The sequence below is a fragment of the Macrotis lagotis genome, chromosome 3 (assembly GCF_037893015.1).
Source record: "Macrotis lagotis isolate mMagLag1 chromosome 3, bilby.v1.9.chrom.fasta, whole genome shotgun sequence".
NCBI classification, from domain to species: domain Eukaryota; kingdom Metazoa; phylum Chordata; class Mammalia; order Peramelemorphia; family Peramelidae; genus Macrotis; species Macrotis lagotis.
In genome coordinates this window covers 175,581,601-175,602,466 of record NC_133660.1, presented here as the reverse complement: position 1 = coordinate 175,602,466, position 20,866 = coordinate 175,581,601, and the positions used below count along the sequence as shown (strand labels likewise).

The window sequence follows — 20,866 nt, the reverse complement described above, 5'->3', positions numbered from 1 at the left end:
GTCTTGAATCATTGTATTGTTGTGTGTACAAAGATCTCTGGTTCTGCTCACTTTGCATCAGTTTATATAAGTCTTCCCAGGTTTTTCTGAAACCATCCTGCTTAACATTTCTAATAGTACAGTCATATTCCATCATAATTATAAACTACATCTTGTTCAGTTGTTCCCCAGTTGATGATAGTCCCCTCAATTTTTGATACCTTGATACTAAATTTAGAAAGCTGCTATAATCATTTTTTGTGCCTATAGGTTCTTTTTCGTTTTTCTTTGATCTTCCCTGTTTCTTTTTATACAATTATTCAGGCTTAATTCTTTCCTCTCTCAGTTTTCACATCTGTTGTAATTCTAAAGACCTGTCAATTCTGCCTCCAAAATAATGTGGTACAGAGGAAAGAACACTGACTTTGGAGTCAGAGGACTTGAGTTCAAAGCCTGTCTGATGCTTACTGCTTGGGTGACCTTGGGTAAGTCACTTAAGCTCCTTGGACCTCAATTTTTATGATTGAAAAATGAGGGGTTTAGACTAGATAACCTTTGAAATTTTCTTCCAGCTTTAGGCTTAAAATCCCCATATTCCTTCATTAAGCCTTTGGAGATATTACCACAAAGATCCTCTATTTCCTCAGCTGTTACATAGCAATTTATTTTGGTGTCTTTTTTTACTTTAATGTGTTCAATTGTTTACTTATTTGTATACATGTTTTATTCTCTATTTAGATTGTGAGGGCTTTGATGTCAAGGACTGTATTCATATTTAAACATTTTCAGTGTTTAGCAACATTATTTCAGTCTGCACTTTCCTAGCTGTTTAATTGAATTTTTGCTATCATCTTAATACACACACACACACACACACACAAACACGCACACACACACGCACGGTTTGTCTTATGTGGTTAGAGCTTAGTCTATTTTTTTCTCTAATTTCAGAGATTTTGGGCTTTTTTGGTTATTTAACAAATAAGAAGCGTTTGCTTTAGGACTTGAAACAACAAATTTGATATGTCAGAAGAGTTTGACATAACATCTATGTAATAAAAGAATTTTGGGGGCTATTATTCTTCAATACTGTAATGTCGAAAAATAGTCTCAAATTCCTGATTTCTATTGAGTTTCTAGTTTTCATCCTTTTTGAATTTCTATATCTTCATTTTATGGTTTAGGTGATTTATTAGTTATGGCTTATATACCATTTGGTAGCCAACCTTCTGTGTTGAGCCTTTCCACATGTAATCACTGCTGAATTTGTACTTAAAAATCTTTTAAACTCGATAAGACTATATAAAGGGGCAGAAGCAGAAGGAGAAGTTGAAGCTTGGACCTCTTCCTGAAATGTATACTACAGGAGGAACTTAGTGTTGGGAGAAAGGAGTTGAGGGAAAGGAAAAAGGTAGACCCATAGGTACTGAGGGGAAATTTAGATAAAAAGGCAGTTGAATGAAGTACGGTGATGAGGTTGAGTTTCAGAACGATATTTATAAAGAAAGTAGAATCTTCTTGTCAAGGAACAAAGATAACATCTCTTAAACTTTCCTTTGTTCATGTGTCACTGTGAACTTTTATGAAATGTTTGAATACTGTAACTAAAACAGAATCCTAAACTATTGCATAATAGATTTTTATTATCTCAAATGCTTGCCATTTGTGTTTGTCATTGTATAGTTTGTTCAGTAGACTTACAGGTACTTTATTTAACCTTCATTGGTTCTTAATATATAAAAATGTTAAAAAAAATCTTAGATTTTATCTGTGCAAGATTAAAACTGAATTAGGTAAGGCCTTAAGAGAACTCTGTATTTTTATTTAAAATACTGTGTTAATAACATCTTTATATCATCACATAATTTGTTATTAACACTTTTGTGACAATTAATGAAACTACTAGGTCTCTCTTCACTTTTGAGCATCTTGCTTTAATTCTGTGATGCCTTGATTTTTGTTTAATATGAGATCTCCTTAAATTCTCATTTTCTATTTAGTTGGTTCCACAAACCAATACGTATCCTAGGTAGGAGTGGAAATATCCATGATTGATAATGTTTCTTTATACTTGATAAACTTCTAAGGCTTCCTTGCTAATTCTAAAATTTTAAATCTGCAGACCTTTACTCTGTAAGTTTTAAAATAGGTTTTTCAGGGACAAGTTACATAAAGGATGGTTTCCCTGGGGTTCATATATCTCCTTTACTCTATTGCACCATCCTCATCAAATAACATCCTTTGCATTTTGTATCTTGATTACAACTTTTTAGAAGGAAGATCTAAAATTGGGAAATAATTAAAAATAATTCCATTGATTAAATTTAATTTTAATTACAGGAAATTACTAGAGGAGAATCCTAATGGAATTATACTTAGTTCAGATGATTTCTTTTACAAAAATGGACAGTATCAGTTTGATGGAAACTTACTGGGTGAAGCTCATGGGTGGAACCAGAAACGAGGTAAGAATTGGATATTAGGTACTTGACTGTACTAAAACCAATTTAAAGGAAAGTCCTGTTGTCAGTAATATATTGAAATATCTGACATTGGTAAAGGAAACCTATACACATACTTTTATTAAGCTGCATATGTCAAGAGGTTTATAGGCAAATGTAATTTTAGTTGGTTTGCTCCTGGAACTACCTGCTAATATGTTTTTGGTATAATCAAGGCAGGCCACAGTCAGTGTCCCTCAGTGAGTCAGAGGCATTAATGGAATATGAGTCAACCCAATCTTTATACAAATATCTTTAATATTAGGCAAAATTAAGGTAATTTTTGTTGGAATTTATTTTATTTCTTGAGCACAAATTTACTAGCCATACTAAATCATTAATTAATTATTAATCTATTTTTCTCTATGTGGGGAATTATTATTTCTTTGGAGATGTTGCAAAGTAAGTTTAGCAACCTATTTTGTCCTTGAAATAAATTCCCCGTAGAGGGAGTGCTTTTCCTTTGTATTCTTTATTATCTTTTGAAAAATAAATGAGTAAAACTAGTGTGTGTGTGTGTGTGTGTGTGTGTGTGTGTGTGTGTGTGTGTGTGTATTATATATATATATATATGAAAATATATAAAACAAAAAAATAAATATAAGGAAAACTTTAAAGCTTCCATATTATTTAATGTTGACTTAAATAATATCTGGGTTTTTAAAAAGACTAATACCCTGTGATATTCCCAACATAGATTGATATGCATAAAAAATTTGTGCTATATGTAAATATCAATGCTTAAAAATTTTTTTATTTACTTCTAAGTTTTTTGCAAGGCAATGGGGTTAAGTGGCTTACCCAAGGCCACACAGCTAGGTAATTTTTAAGTGTCTGAGGCTGGATTTGAACTCACGTACTCCTGACTCCACAGCCAGTGTTCTGCACCACCTAACCGCCTTTTAAAAAACTCTTAAAGCATTTATCTTTAGAAGGGTATTGATAAAGATTATAGATTAGATTATGAAACATTTAAAATGTTTTTATTATTTTAGTTTCTTTAATATGTAGTGTGCATTTATTTTCATTCAAAAATATTTTGTAGTCTCAAATTTAGTGTTTATTGAATTTATTGTGTTTATTTAGTGTTTATTGAGTTTATAGTTTACTCAGTTTGAGTGTCAGTCCATTGTTTCCAGATATTTCTAATATTTCAATTTTACTTAAAAAATTCAAGATAATATTTAAAGTTACTAAAAATTCATTCTGTTTTTTCATGACAAATATATCTTTCAGCTAAAGAAGCATTTGAGAAGAAGATTTCTCCTGTAATAATAGATAATACCAACCTACAGGCATGGGAGATGAAGCCGTATATAATTTTGGTCAGTATCATTATCTATCTATCTATTTTTTTGTTTGTTTGTTTGTTTAGATTTATTATTATTTTTGCAAGGCAATGGGGGTTAAGTGGCTTGCCCAAGACCACACAGCTAGGTAATTATTAAGTGTCTGAGGCCGGATTTGAACTCAGGGACTCTGGACTCCAGGGCTGGTGCTCTATCCATTGCGCCACCTAGCCGCTCCCAGTATCATAACTTATTAAAGGCATATTATAGCACGACTCAGATTAATGGTTGCTAGTGTTGGGTTTTCTCTCCCATCTTTTTATGTTGGAGGTCCTTAATCTAGACTCATTTGATGAATGGAAAGAAAACTGTGGAGTTAGAAGACATGGATTATAGTTAGTCTGTAAATCTGGCCAAGTCATTTAATGTTTCTTGAGCTTTAGTTCTTTTCTCTTGTTAATAAGAGACAAAAATTTTATCACCCTACTTGTGGGGGGGGGTTGTCAGAATTGGATGAAAGAAGTATATGTAGCTTTGTAATCATAAAATAGGATAAGGTATTTTTGAATAAATCTCAGCCTTGTGTGTGCCCTACTTTTGCTAATTTTGCTTAAAGCATGATCCTTTGAATGCAGTTGGGGCTTGACATATGGGTAAAGACAAGTGTTCTTCCACTTTGGTAGCTGACCCCTGGGACTTGATTCCCCTCCCTTTTGGAGGAGTCTTTACTCTGGGAGGGAACATCATCTTTTCCCTGCCTTTGATATCTTGTAGATCTTCACTGGTGTTAGTTCTAGAGAGACAATCAAGAGTCTTGCTAAATGATTTCTCCTCCCTATTGGCTCAGCTGGCAGTCATTATCCAAGTGGATGGTTCTTTTAGTTTCTTATTAATATAAACTTTCTGCAGGCTCATATATTGCCCTTCTTTACTAAATTTCCTTTATAGGTTTTTTGCATTACTCCCTTCCTATCTTTTGAATAGTTATCCTTTTCACATTCAGACTTTCCTTGTCATGTTCTTTGATCATCATGAGTGGGCATAAGAAATTATTGGGAGTTTTGGGGACATTTTGCTTGAAGGCCATCAGATGATACAGAAAAATTTAGAAACTCAAAAATATATGTACAGTTTTGTATATTATCAACATATTTTATCTTTTGGTATCATAATAATTCAGACTTTTTCTCTGGTAAAAAGGGAGGATAAAAAAATTTTATACAGATTTTCCAGATCATGGGAATATTAATTCCCATGGGGATAACTACTAACACTATATTCTCTGGTCTATCCCAGCTTTATGCTTACCATATGGTGTCCATTTGAGACATTTAATTCTTGAAATGACCATAGTGGAAGGGAAAAACATTGTTTATCCCATATTTGGTCCCAAGGTTTGAAATTCATTGGAAAAAGAACTCACTGACTTATGGAATGGAGATGAATAGAGTATAGTAGGTAACAGCCTCCTTATCTTTTTTTTTTAATATAGTTTTTGCAAGGCAATGGGTTAAGTGGCTTGCCTAAGGCCACATAGCTAGGTAATTATTAAGTGTCTGAGGCTGGATTTGAACTCAGGTACTCCTGACTCCAGGGCCGGTGCTGTATCCATTGTGCCACCTAGCCGCCCCTCACCCTCCTTATCTTGTACAGGAAAGTTTCCTATAAAATTGTGTTTTTTAAAAAAAACTTGGCCATTTTGGGAGTTTATTACCTAAGAATATCTTATTTCTGAAGCATGGCTTTTAAAATAGTTGCTTGCTTTATATATATATATATATATATATATATATATATATATATATATATATATATATATATATATTATATCATAGCATTTTAGATTTAGAAGTTACTTTAGAGGTTATCATTAATAATAAATTGTAATTTTGTGGAAATAAACATGTATTTGCTTTTATTTAGTCACAAAAATATAAATATAAAGTTCACTTCCGGGAGCCGGATACATGGTGGAAATTTAAACCAAAGGAACTTGCAAGGTAAAAACTGCTTTTTTTTTCTCTTAAGGTATTCATAATAAGTCTCTTGATTTCTGCCTTAGAAATGAGTGAATCAAATATAAATAGACTTTACTGTTTTTTTTAAATCTATTTTTTATTTTAGAAAATTAAAAGCCATTGTCAAGTACACAGTAAACATAAGAGGAGATTCACAATATAGAACAATAAATTTCAACTTCAAGAAAGCCTGTATAATAAATATTACACATTGTGTTCTAAATTGTCCATCTTTTCTTTGCTGCCTTGTAAGTTTTCTTCTGTTCTCTGCTGTTAAACGCTTTACTTTTTCTTTTTTTTCCCTTCCACTTACCCCCCCCCCCCCCGGGGGCCTATAATTAAACATGATTTTTTTATGTATTTATATTTATATCTATATCTGTATCTATATCACTTACCTACTCATATATATACACACATATAGTTATTTTATATATATATTATATATATACATGTAGAGATATATACATACATATTGAAAGATTTATATTTTTTGTATATCTGTCTTTTTTTTTTTTTTAACATTTTCTGAAAACAGCGACCCCTCCTCATTTCTCTTTTCTACTTCTACTCACTACCTTGCCCTCTAATACCATAATCAGCTGTCCTTCAAAAGAATCTCTTCCTCATATACGCCACATGTCTCAACCTCTACATTATCTACACATCTTTCTATATACCTTATTTTATTCCCTTACCCTCTTTTTCATTACCTTCCCTGGTTCCTCTTATTTCTCTCTGAACTTTGTTTTTATAGCCATATATACACACACACACACACACACACACACACACACACACACACTGTTCCCTCGTTAACCTAAAACCAATGAGATTTCCAGAACTACCAGTTCTCCTACTCCATCTAATTCCTCTGTATTAGTTCTTATTATCTCTTATAAGACAGTAATACTTTTTGTAATCTTTTCCCAGACCATTTTATTTTTCAGAATTCCATCCTGCTCAGCTCTACTCCTTCTAATTACCTAATACTAACAATTTTCGACATAGTTCATATTTCCCCATGTCCTTATTTGTCCTTATTGAGTCTCTTATAATTGGTCTTTTATGTTTATCTTATATTTCTTTTGGCTCATGTGTGTCAAGTTTTTTATTAAGTTCAGGTTTTTTTATAAGAAAATCCTGAAAGTTTGACAGTTTATTAAATGTTCTTTTGTTTTCATTCAGGATTATGCTTAACTTTGTTAGGTATGAAATTTTTGGCCACAACCCCAATTCTTATGTTTTTTGATATGTTGTAAGATCTAAAGAAACTACTGCTAGATCTTGTATATTTCTAATTATGGTTCTGCTATATTTGAATAGTTTTTTTCTTGTTGCTCTTAGTATTTTCTCCATTATCTTGGTGGGGAATTCAGTTAGGATATTCCTGTCAGTTTTCCTTCTAGGATCTATTTCAGGTGGTAATGGGTGAATTTTTTTCTATTTCTGCTTGATTTGTTCTGACACTTTAGGACAATTTTCTTGAATTACTTTTTATATTCTTGTATCATAATTTTCAGGTAGTCCAATTATTTTTGTTTTTTCTTCTCCAAATCTATTGTTTTCCTTATTAGATATTTCACCTTTTCCTCTATTTTTTCCATCTTTATATTTCGTTTTATTGTTTTTGGTCACTTTTAACTTCACTAGCTTCCTCTTGCTCTGTTCTAATTTTCAAAGACTAATTTTCTTCCTTAATATTCTAGATCTCTTTCTAGTTGGTTTACTTTATTTTCATAAGTTTCTTGGTTCCTATTTCTTTTTAGGTTTTCCTCAATTACTCTTAATTATTTTTTAAAGTTTTTTTTTTTTAGTTCCTCTAGGAATTTTTTTGCTATTAGCCATGGGACATTAATTGTTGGGGTTGGAGAGACTTTTGCTTCAACAACTTCTGAAAATAAACCTTGGTCTTCTGTTGTTCCCATATTTCCATGTGTTTGGTTGGGTTCTTTCTCCTTTGCCTGCTCATTTGAAAAAAAAATTAGAAGCTTTTTCTTATATTCAACTTTAGTCTTGCAGTGTGAGCTTTGTTCTAGGTCCAACCTCTATACTCTTTTCCCTCTGTAAGCCACAGCTGGGTCCCCTCAGTACACTGGGCTGGAAATGATCTTATTCTCTGATAATTCTCCAGTGACTATAACCTCCAGTTTTCCCCTCTGATCTGGTACCAAGACCACAAACCCAGTTCTCCATTTAAGTGTTGACAGCCAGCAGTATCCCCTTGCCATTGCTTCTGTACTCACCCGCATTTGCTGGTTCCTTCTTGCCCAGGACAGTAGCTCACTTGCACAGCTGGGCCTTATCAGCAGAGGTTCCTTCTCTTCCCCCACTCAGATGCCAGCTCTCCACACTGTCTGGGAGGTGAAAATTCCTGTGACTGAGGCGAAGGCCACCTCCCAACCTGGCTGTCACTAGGACTTGTCTCTAATTATTTGAGGGAGCTAGCCTGGAGGTATTTGCATTTCACTCTGGAGCTTTTGTTTTTGCCATTCTACTTTCACCCTGAGATGTTTTTGACTTGTTAGTACAGGAAATCTCGAGAGCATGGAATTTTCTGATCTTACTCCACCATCTTCCTAGAATCCCCCCTCCTTTTGCTATTCTTAAAAATGTTAAATTATGTTTTAAATTGTGTTTATTATTCTAACTTTGTATGATGAGTTTGATATATTGTCTTTTAATTTAGTTGGCAGAACAAAGAATAAAGAAAAGCAATATTTTATTACTCCAAAAATAGCAAAAATTGAATACCTATAGCCGTGATCTGTTTATCTTGAGAGCAGTTTTTACCCAGGGCCTTACAAGTGTGGAGGGAGATATGCATTACTCCTGGGAAAGTAGTTTGGGTAGTAGAGGTAATGTTTGGTTGGTCACAGTGTATCTTTCCATATTTATCCACTCTGGCTTGTATCTTGCCATTTTGTTCTTCCCTTTCACCTGTTTTCTTTCCCTTTTTTTCCCCCCTTTTTTTCCCTTTGACACTCTTTTTAACTAGAATTTAACTGAATAAGGAAGGTTTAGAGTATGAATTGCCCAAGGTCCTTGTACTATCTTAGTTGTATCATCTGTCATATCATTGTATTCATTTCCATCAAGATATTACAATTTAAATCTGTTTTAAATTATTTATGGTATTGATCCCTAATGTGCATGGATAATTGAGGACCAATTACTAATTTCAAATTGAATTAAGAATGCCATGATTTGTACAGTATTTCTTACTTGAGAAAATAGATATTTAGCAAATTTTTTTAGAAGGCAAATTTTATTTGAAGGAATCTTCCATTACATAAATAAGATGTGTTCCATGGGCTTATATATGAGTGTCATTTTGGACAAGATACTCAGGCTTGGTTTTCCTTATATAGTCTTTGAAATTCCTGCAAGCTCTAGTCTAGAACTATAATTCTATGAACCTCTATAATACACCTTCATTAATTGTGTGAAAGTGACCACAAGAAGTGGCAGTGAAGTATAAAACTGTCAGTCCTTCAACTGGGAAGGTTTTCTTCCACTTGTTCCATGATATATTTGATGAGAACCAACCCAGATAAGTTTATCTTGTCAGAGGTTTGGTTCTATGATGATGAAATTTTTTGGTCACAATAATTAAAATGTGTGTGTATGAGGGAGTTAGGGGTAGAGAGTTTGATTTACTTCAGTGGCAGATGTTTTTACATGAAGTCATGAGTCTTTGAAGTATTACAGGTAGAGATTATGATAATGCTGATAACCATGTGAATCTAAAAGTATTTTAACATACTTGAGAATGGACTATGTTATTGTGAGTACCTATTATTATAGATGACAGTCCATGCCACCTTCTCATCTTGTGCATATTGTCAACATTGACAATACACAAATTGTAGACTATACCTTATCATTTGGAGTTTAATTGTAATATACATGTGAAATGAAACTAGATGCTCTATTTGGTTCAATAAGGAGCCTTTGCAAGAATATTTTTTTAAATAGATTTTTACCTATAATTCATCTGTACCTAAAAGACTTTAGAGCAACAGGTAAAAGTATAGTTTGTGAAAGTATCTGGAGATAATGCTGGTCAAGAAAGTTGGTTTTTGCATACTTTTTTCTGATAGGTGTTATATTTGGAGAAGCCATGCTGAACAAGTAAGAAAGAACTTAAAAAAAATCCTGAATAAAAGGAAAAATAAGTGAGAATTGACTTGGACAGATTTACAATGAATAACATTATTTTGATTTCTCAAGAATTAGAAAAGAAGTTGCTCACATTCATAATACTTGATTCAGAACTTTTGTTTTATTTTGTTCTTTTAAATTCCCTCTGATATTTTTAGGCGTAACCTTCATGGAGTAACCAAAGAGAAAATAGTAAGAATGTTGGAACACTATGAACGTCATGTTTCTGTGACACACATCCTGGATTCTTCAGTTCCAGATAGACCAGAACATACTGAATTAAGTGAACCTTCTTGTCAAGATGAAAATATTAGGTAGGTTGAAATTCCTTGTGTACTTGGAACCCAAATTAAGCAATTTTTTTTAATTTAAAAGGTTGTTTTAAATTTTCTCTCTCTCTCTCTCTCTCTCTCTCTCCCCTTTCCCCTTTCTCCATCTTCTTTAGGAAATTAGCTTTTTATTTTCCCTTTTGGGATCTATAAAGATACAGTATATATTAATTATCTTTAGCTTAGATGGAATGCTTAACTGAATAAAAGGATTGAAATATTGTTAATCATTGTTGCTTTTTTTCTTTTTCTTATTCTTTTTTAGGTTTTTGTAAGACAATGGGGTTAAGTGACACATAGCTAGGTAATTAGCGTTTGAGGCCTCATTTGAACTTAGTTCCTCCTGACTCTAGGCCCAGTGCTCTATTCACTGTGCCACCTAGCTGCCCCTTTAATCATTGTTTCTAAAATGGGGTCTTGCCATAATGAACAGGGTAGGTCTAGCTTGGGTAGGGTTAACAGCATCAGTATATTCCTTTGTTATTTTATTCAGCCAGTTCCTTTTTGTCTTGGGATTTATACAAAATAGCACAATCATTGATTTTTAGCAGTTTCTAATTTAGACCGGCAGTAATAGAAACTTATTTATTCATTCATTCATTCATTCATATATTTATTTTTTAGGAGTAGAGTGAGGTTTTTTTTTGCAAGGCAGTGGGGTTAAGTGGCTTGCCCAAGGCCACACAGCTAGGTAATTATTAAGTGTCTGAAGCCAGATTTGAACTCAGATACCCCTGACTCCAGGGCCGGTGCTTTATCCACTGCGCCACCTAGCGGCTCCACAGAAACTTCTTTAAAGGACAAATAGTCAATCTGTGAACCTAGATAAAGAAATATGAATATAAGTATCTATCTTAAGTGTTAGCGATGACTATGTACTTATAAGGGTTGGGAGTTAGAAATTTCAGTTGGGTTCTCATAGCACAGGTATTTCAGTGAACAAAGAAAAAATTATAACTGGGAAATTATAAATATACTGCTATGAAACTATGTACTTCCATCATCTCCAGCTCCCAACTTCCATCTGCTCTCAACTCTGTTCCCTTCCTTTCCTTTTTTACTGTCTTTTTTTTTTGTAGGGTTGAAGGGGAGAGGGACATAATTCAAACAATACCCCGATTTCCTTTTATCTTCTGATTATTTTAATGATTGCTTGAGGCTTTTTAAATATTGGCACTACTCTCTCACTCTTACCCCAGACTCCATATAGTCACACATCATCTTCAGAATACCTTTTCCTCTTCTTTTCATCTCTATTTATGTCTTTGATTCCGTATTCTTCTAGGGAACTTGTTTCTGAATTCCTCACCTGTCCTCAGAAGCCATATTTAATCTCTCTCTACTGCCTCGTTGTTTTCTGTTGTCTAGGATACACTCCTTTTTGATTGCTGCCTCTCAAAATTCCTAGCTTTGCTCAGAGCTCAGCTCAAGGGCCTCCTCAATGAGGTTTTCCTTATCCTTCCATTTATTGTGTGTGTGTGTGTGTGTGTGTGTGTGTGTGTGTGTGTGTGTGTGTATGTATGTGTGTGTTTGTGTGTATTTTGTAATATCTATATGTTCCCCAATTTGAATGAAACCTTGGGCACAGGAACTATTTATTTAATACTTTTCTTTGTATCTCCAGTGCCTAGTTAATGTTTAATAAATGTATGTTAATGGAATGCCTGTAAGATACCCTTTCCTTTTAAAATTTTCACTTCATCCTATTATCAAATTCAAGGTATCTTCAAATATCTTTACTGCTTTTTAGTGCTAAACACCTGGAGAAAATCAGCTACTCTATTGTCCCTTCCTTACAACCTACTTAGCTCTCAACTCCATCACTCTGCTTAAACTTGTTCTGTACAGTTTTACCAGTCACATCTGGACTTCTAGGTCTATTTTTCTCTCAGGACTTAACTAACTTCCTTCTTAAGCTGTTTGCAGTTTATTGACACCTACATCTTCCTGGAGAATCTTTGATTATACTGCTTTCTCCTTCTTTTCTATTTCTTCCTAGTTGGATTACTACTTTTTTCCATTGATCACTTGTCCCCTATGTACTGTTGTTATCCACTTTTCGCTCTAAGTCTCTCCTTTAGTGATTATATTTGTTCAAATAGCTTCAGTGATCATCTCTATAAGATGACTCCCTATGAACTCCAGGCCCCTATCATCGACTGTCTACTGGATACCTGCCACAGATATCTCAGTATTCATTAGATATCTCATATTCAACATAGTCAAAATGTAGCTTATCTCATTACCAACAAATCTACCCTTTTTCCCCCCCTGTATTTGTCCATTTTGTTGAGGGATCAACTTTGTCATCTAAGTTGTATTCATCTTTGTATTCATCTTTGATTCTATTCCTTTTCCCCATCCTCCAATTCAATCAGTTGATGTTCCCAGATGTCTTTCCACAATATATTCACTTAGACGACTACCACTACCCTAATTTAGGCCCTTACCACTTTTTTATGTCCCCTGGTTGATCTCTCTACTTCCCATACCTTTCCTCTTCAGACAGTTTTTGACTTTCTTCTTACATGGGTGGATCTTTGTGGATGTGAATACTTCCTCCAGTAGTATTGTATTCTTTGCCTGCTAACCCGATTCTGCTACAGAATGTCTACTTAACATGCTAAGTGGATCTTCTAGATATTTAGATAATACATGACCATTAGTGTAGCAGAAAGACTACCTGTCTTTTTTTTTTCTTTCATTTTTACTGTAGGATTATCTCACTTTTCCTTCTGTTCATACATGCATTTTCTTCCTTGGTTTTTTGATTTGGTCTAGTCCCAGTATCCTTCTATCTCTCATTGCTCTTTTTTTCTCCCTCCTTTTTTTTTTTTATATTTTCCTGTTACATGCAGAGATAGTTTTCGGCATTCATTCTTTTGCAAGCCACAGTTTTCTTTCATCTTTCCTTCCCTCCTTCATCCCCATGGCAGAGAACAATCTCATATAGGTTGCACATTTACAATTGTGTTTAACATGTTTCCATATTAGACCATATTTGGAAGAAGAGTGAGAACTGAGGGGAAGAAAGATCATGAGAGAGAAAGAAACAAAGTAAAAAAAGTTTTAAAAAGTGAAAAAAGTACACAGCAACTGTGAAAATTGCTTCCCAGTTTTCTGTAATCCTTCTTATCTTGGTTGCATTGGTTTTATTTGTACAAAAACTTTGTCTTGGGGTGGCTAGGTGGTGCAGTGGATGGAGCACCGGCCCTGGAGTCAGGAGTACCTGGGTTCAGATCTGGCCTCAGACACTTAATAATTACCTAGCTGTGTGGCCTTGGGCAAACTACTAAACCCCATTGCCTTGCAAAAAAAAAACAAACAAAAAAACCAGAAAACCCCCAAAAAAGAACTTTGTCTTTCCTTCCATCCTATTTTCATCCTGTTTGTACTTTCCTTTCTCTTTTTCCCTTATCTCTCCACACCAAGGTTTTGCTTTTGACTGTTATCTGCCTCAAATTGTCCTTTCCTCCTTTTTCCTCCCACTTTCCTGTGGGTTAGAATAAATTTCTTAATCCAATTGGGAATGCATATCATTCTCTTTTTGAGCCAAATCTTTTGAGAGTAAGATTTATTCAGTGTTTACCATCTCCCTTCCTTCCCTTTTACCTTCATATGGTACTAATTATATTCTGTCTTCTCCTAGTATAATCCTCTTTTTATGTCTTAATTGTTTTATACCTATTTGAGCCCCCATCCTCTGTCAAATTATACTCCTTCCTTCCTTCCTTCCTTCCTTCCTTCCTAAGTGGCTTGCCCAAGGCCACACATCTAGGTAATTATTAAGTATCTGTGGCTGGATTTAAACTCAGGTACTCCTGACTTCAGGGCCGGTGCTCCATCTACTGCACCACCTAGCTGCCCCACAAATTGTACTTTTTTCAACTATCCTGATAGAGGTACAATTCTAAAGAGCCATAACCATCACATCTTAATCAATTTTAACTAACTGTTCCCCAGAAATATAATCCTTTAGTAAACTCCTTTGAGGGTTCACATATAGGAATTTTGTCACTACTTTCCTGAGATGGTGTTCTTATCATCCCCATCAGAATAGTAGTGCTTTATGGTTATTCCCCCCCCCCCCCCCTTTTTTTTGCTCATTTTGACAGGTGAGTTCTGCTTTTGGGGCAAAGAGGGTATAATCCCCAATGTTTTATGATGTGGCTGGGCTCTGTGCATTTCAGGTTCTAGCCCAACCCAGTCCCACCTGTTAGACCAGCATTCCTGGGACTCAAACTTTACTTTCTGAGTGGGGTTGGGACTCTCACTATTGACCTGCCGTACCATTGGCTTACTGAGCCTGAACCTTAGCTGCGTTGTGGTTAAGAGCCTCCACTCGGCTTTCCAGCTCTCCCATTTATGCTGGGCTATTACCCTTTAACCTGCAAGAATCACACCTTATTGAAGTTCCTCCGTGATAAGTTGAGAACTTGTTTCACTCTTTTTTGGTGGGTTCTGTTGCTTTAGGGTCTGTTTAGAGGCTTTTGTTGGATTAGGGTCTGTTTAGAGACTGTTTTGGGAAATCTCTGAGAGTTAGTTAATGCTACCATCTTGTCTATACCCCACCCTCCTAACCCCCCCCATTGTTCTTTGAGAGACATCATTTAACATAATTTTTATGAAACTTTGTTGACTCGTAGTCATTCAATATCACCAAAAGAATATTGTTATTACAAAAACGGGCCTTGGGACCTTCAGCATGGTGAAGGAATGCGTAGTTGCTGATGAGCAGAACTAATTTTTCTCACTACCTCAAAACAGAAGAAATGAGCAAAGTAAAGTAATTTCAATTATAAGAACAAGAAAATGTAAGAAAAGTTCCCCCAAAGTTAAATCTTCTAAAAATAACAATAGAAGGCAACTCAAGACACCTGTAATTGGAGCATTGACTATGATAATATCTATCCTTTTCCTTTTTTATTTAAAAGACAAATCTTTTATAATTATGCTCATTATTTTTTATTATTATTATAATACTTTATTGTATTTTATTATACTTTATTATATTACATTTTATTATTAGAGCCATTGATAATATGGGTTACATTGTAGTCGTAAATAAATATTAAGTTTAATATGCTTCTCTTGGCAAAACTGAAATCTAATATTTCTTAATTATATATGTTTTAAAAATTCATGACGATTATTTTCTAAGGAGCCAAAAGGATCACATCAAAGGAATAGTTCTCATTTTACAAATAAGGAAACTGAAGATCAGAGGTTAGGTAACTTGCTAGGGTAGGGTTTGAATTGAGATCACTGTAGCCATTCCAAGCTAGGCTGTCTTTCTACAGGATCATCTAGGTCAGTACACTAAGGTATGGAAAATTTGCTTGGAAGAGGAAGTGGGACTTCAAAAGACCATGCTTTATTTTCTTTAAATTCATAAGGCACATAAAAATGGAAACTTTAATTTTAAAATAAAATATTTGCTTATAGTTTTTGCACAGCTCCAAGACATAACAAATTATCATCATCATCATCATCATCATTTAGTTTTTACAAGGTTGCAAGTGACTTGCCCAAGGTCACACAGCTAGGTGGTGAGATCAGATTTGAACTCATGTCCTCCTTACTCCAGGGTTGGTGCTCTATCCACTGCACCACCTAGCTGCCCCATAGCAAATTATTTATAAGAAATTTGGCACAATTCCCTCACCAAACCCCATTAGATTATTGTTTTATAAAGGATATAAATGTGATGTTTGTTAGGAATTTGTTTTCATCATTATGGAAACTCCTTTTAATGACATAAATTGTATACTATGTCTTTCTTATACTTTTAATCAAATGGAGTAGAAGTGGTCTTAGAAAAGTCAGTTTTTCATAAGATACAGTTAAAAAGCTTTTGCACAAGTAGCTAGAATTAGAAAACTTGACTACAGAAAATCTTCAATAGTTCTGAAATCTAAAATTAATAAGAAATTAATAATTTCTTCTATAACTAAGAATCATTTGAATAGCTAGCATTTATAATAGCTAGAATATAAATATATATATCTACATACATATATTAATTCACACACATTAATACACACAAACACATTTATACATATACATCCACATATACATACATATGCATACAGACATATATTACTTTTAAGGTGTACACAGTTCTTTACAAACACTAGACCTAGGGAATAGATGCTATTATTCTCATTTTACAGATGAACAAACTGAAGGAGACAGAGGTTAAGTAACTTACTCAGGGTTACACAATCAGTAAATATCTGAGTGTGTATTTAAACACAGGTCTTCTTGACTCCAGCTCCTTTGCTCTATTCATTGTGCTACCTAATTGTCTTAATTTTCTAATACATAAGTGGTCAATGCATATAAAGAGTAGTTTTTATAAATCTGGAGTTGGAAGTAAAGAGTCAGTAAAGCCAACCTCATTATTTTAGAGATGATGAAACTGAGGCAACTAAAGGTTAAGTGAAGTGCATAGAACCATACACAGATAAATAAGTGTTTGTGCCTGGATTAGAACATAGATTTTTCTTATTTCAGTTCTAGCACTTTGCCATTTTACTTAGCTGCCTCAATATCCATTCAAGGTGTCTGTACCAATTTAATAGATTTGTCTATCCAAATGGATATCTCTATTATAGTAGCCATTCTTCATCCACTTGGTTAGTAAGTCTGAATTCTTTTAAGCCAGGATGTAATCAACATAATGTCAGCTATAAGTAGTAGCACTGAGAGAACTCATCAGTTGATTCTATTTTCCATTTAAATTTTATTCTGTTCCTTTTTCATCATGGTGGCAAATAGTTTTAGCAAGCATTTATTTTCCCATTTTATACCCTGTTCTTTAAGTAGCAATTATCAAATAGTTATGTAATATTCAAACTATTGTTCTTATTAAATGGTTTATTTTAAATTTGCATGGGAAGGCACCTTGTTTGACTAAACCCAATAGTTTTTTCAGGTGAAGCATGCATGATGTCATCTTGGGTTCTCTATGCCTTTAAATTATGTGATAAAATTGTGGTATACTGTAAACATCATTTAAAAAAATTCTGCTTGATCATCCCCAAACCCTTGTTTGTCCTTATTACATAATAAGGGCAAATAATAATAATAATAATAATATTGCGTAATAATATGATTATTCTTATAAAATTTCCTCAGCCAACTTCATAGTCTATACCTATCCTACTTTTTCCATTGCTATTTCATATCACTCTCCTTTTTACATAGTGTTGCAGATTAGTTAGACTTTTTAATTAAACATTTAATTTGTTTCTGTGAATTTATACAAGGCATTAATCATGTCTAGAATACACTTCATTTTTTTTTTTGGCAAGGTAATGGGGTTAAGTGACTTTCCCAAGGTCACACAGCTAGGCAATTATTAAGTGTCTGGGGCTGGTCTTCCTGTCAGGTCTTCCTGACTCCAGGGCTGGGGCTTTATCTACTTCACCACCTAGCTGCCCCAGTTCATTCTTGTTTTGATTTGTCATAACTTTTATAAGTTATAGGTCAGGTGATACAGCCTTCACAAAGACTTTCCTGATTACCTGTAATTGTTAATGCTCTCTTATTTAGTCATTTTTGTCTGTTTTATCTTTTAATAATTATGCATCTCTGATTTAGTGTCACACATCTAGTAAGTGTTGGAGTTCAGATTTGAACTCAGGTTTTCCTTACTCTATCTATGGCCAGTGCATTATCCACTGTGCCAGCTAACTACATCCTTTTTTATTATTTTAATTTTGTTTTATTTCCCACTTGTCTCCTTTCCACATTCTTTACATTTGTTGTACCTAGTATTATGCTTTGTCTAAAGTATCCCTTACAAATACTTAATTTGATTTAATTGAGAAATTCCTTTTAAGGGGCATAAAATACCTATATCTATTGTTTTTCAGCCTGAAAGACTCCGATGATTATACTTGTTTGAAAGAAAATGATCTTTCCTCATCTTTGAAGCATTCTGAGATAAGTGAAGAAGAATTTACTTTGGGGCCTGATATTTTGTCATTTCAAGAGAATTTGAAGTGTTTTTCTATAGTAGATTTAGAAAAAGGGAAACAAGAAGTAAGTGCCATCGAACTTTATTTTCAAAAAACTGCCAGTCAGGAATCCGGAGAGCCTGAATTAACAAATTCTGAAAATAAAGAAGTATTAGAGGAAAATGATGCAGAGGAAGAAAATGTAGATATACCTACTGAAGGGCAAAGTATTAAAGTAGATACTTCCAGACCTGAAGAGAATATCATGATAAATACTTCTTTTAGTGAAGGAAACCAAGGCACCAATAGACTTCCAAAGAAAATTGAAGTCCAAAGTGAAAATGATGTACATAGTGAAATACTTGCTGAATCAGAAATAATAAATGAAAAACAGTTCGTGACTCAAAGCAATTCAATTTCAGAAAAATCCTCAAAGCATGAATTACTAAATTTTTTTGGTGACTGGCCTGTTGAGAAAACAATGGGTCAGAGGATCAAGAGGAATAAAAGAGCTGAAAAAACATCATCTGTACAATGTAACAGAGAGTGCAATAATTTAGAATCATGTCTGAAACTAGACAGTGATATACATGTAGGCATAGCTTATGGCCAGCAACAAGAACCCTCAGAAGAAAGTGGAGAGTATATCAAGAATGTACAACCAGAACCCTTAAACAGCTGCAGTGAGCATGATACATATAAAGTTGATGGAAAAAATAGATCAGAAATATCTGACATGGGAGATTGGCCTTTATCAGATTCTTTGGCTCCGAGGGAACACAGATCAAGAATGCCAAAAACAAGTTTAAATGAGTCTGAAAGTAATCAGAGTATGAATGAAACATCTGTAAAAGTAGCAGATGTGTTTCATGGAGTCTTGGCAAATCATGAAGATGTGAGAAACTCAACTCATGAAAAACATGAAATTGTATCCTGTGAACCTACTGGTGAGAAAAGTGAGGTACCCCAATCTTCTCTTACCTTTGCCTGCAGTGATTCCACTCTGTCCCAAGTAGTAGAACCACAAGTTGCATCTGAATTTTCAGAAGGGAGCCTTGAAGAATCTTGTCTAGATGTAAACAAATGCTCACAAACTGAGCCACAGGATTTTGCTCTTTTGTGGAAAATAGAAAAAAAGAAAATTAGCATTTCTGATTCGATTAGAGTATTAACAGGAAAATTAGATGGATTTAAGCCAAAAGATTTTAATATTAATATTAGATCAGATATTCAAGAAATAATTCCATATAGAGTCATGTATGATAAAAGTACCTATGTAGAAGAAAGTGAACTTACTAATGCTGATGAGTCTGAAAATCTAAATACTCTTTGTAAGATTTTTGGCTCTTTTTCATCCGAAGCACTGAAAGACTTGTATGAGCGCTGCAACAAAGATATTATTTGGGCAACAAGCCTTTTGTTGGATTCTGAAGCAAAATTATGTGAAGAGAATGAGGAGGAAAGTTTACCAGAATCGGATGATGATACACAAATTGAGCAATTTGATGTGAGTGCTTATTTGAAGGAGATTATCAGCCATGGAGGGACTTCCAGTTCTAGCATTCAGAAAAATGGCCATGGAATTGGCATGGATCATGTTGATACACAGCTTAACTGTGATGAAGAAGGTAAAAACAATGGAAAAGCAGACATAAAAGATATACATACTGAAAAATCAGAATTAGTAACAAGTATTTTATCTAGTATTGTCAGAGAAGTAAGACACACCAATGACTTGCCTTCTTGCAGCAATCAGACAAAACTTTCTGGTTCAGATAAAATTGGACAGTCAGCTTTGGATATTTCAAAAACTACCTTAAATGATATAAACCTTAAAAATATGAATGAAATAGATGGAGAATCCTTAGCCACAGAATTTGGCTCATGTTCTTTGCCTGATATTTTCAAAACTACATCTGATAATTTAAATGAAGAAACTGGTACTATTGAATATTTTGAACGAAAGAAAAATGAAAATCTTATAAAAAGTGATAAGAAATTTCAGGTGCCTACAGAGGGATATATTAATGAAGATAAGCCAGAAATGGAAAAAATTATACATGCCAAATCACCAGCAAATTTGGTAAGAGTGATTAACGATGAAAGTAAAGTAACTCACTGTGAAGTAGACAAAGCTGAGATTTTGAATTCCACACCAACGAAACCTAAACCTATGAACATAGACTGTCTGGAGTTGGCATTACCTCCTGAATTGGCTTTCCAGCTCAGTGAATTATTTGGGCCAGTTGGCATTGATTCAGGTAAGAATTAATTCCAGGTGTATGTGTCCTTAGAGACAATTGGGAGTCTTTTTTCATCAGTCATTGTTAAACTATGAAAATGCTAAGATTATTTATTCTTGTTTTAGGTGGTTACTTACATTAATTCTAATATGTTATAATGGTATTATTTTTTAATTGCTTGTTTGTTGGTGTAGAATTTTTAAAAAACACAATTTTCTAGAATTTTTAAATAGTTGGAGAGGTATTGTGGCCTAGTGAATAAATTGCTTACCTCAGAAACAGGAACTCCTGAGTTCAACTCCTGTTTCTAATATCTACTGATTATTTAACCTCCCGGTGTCTTAGACAGTTCTCATTTGTTTCAGAGATAATGCCAAAT

The 20,866-nt window shown here is 34.0% G+C and overlaps 1 protein-coding gene across 3 annotated transcripts in view; it reads left to right on the top strand.

The window, feature by feature from the left end:
* Positions 1-20,866, top strand: part of N4BP2 (NEDD4 binding protein 2) — an 81,508-nt gene that overhangs the window by 32,204 nt on the left and 28,438 nt on the right. For all 3 annotated transcript variants that reach the window (XM_074229593.1, XM_074229592.1, XM_074229594.1), the window contains 5 exons: positions 2,320-2,444; positions 3,717-3,805; positions 5,693-5,769; positions 10,110-10,265; positions 18,161-20,505. In XM_074229593.1, coding sequence (XP_074085694.1) covers positions 2,320-2,444; positions 3,717-3,805; positions 5,693-5,769; positions 10,110-10,265; positions 18,161-20,505 — 2,792 coding nt within the window. The remainder of the gene's footprint in view (positions 1-2,319; positions 2,445-3,716; positions 3,806-5,692; positions 5,770-10,109; positions 10,266-18,160; positions 20,506-20,866) is intronic.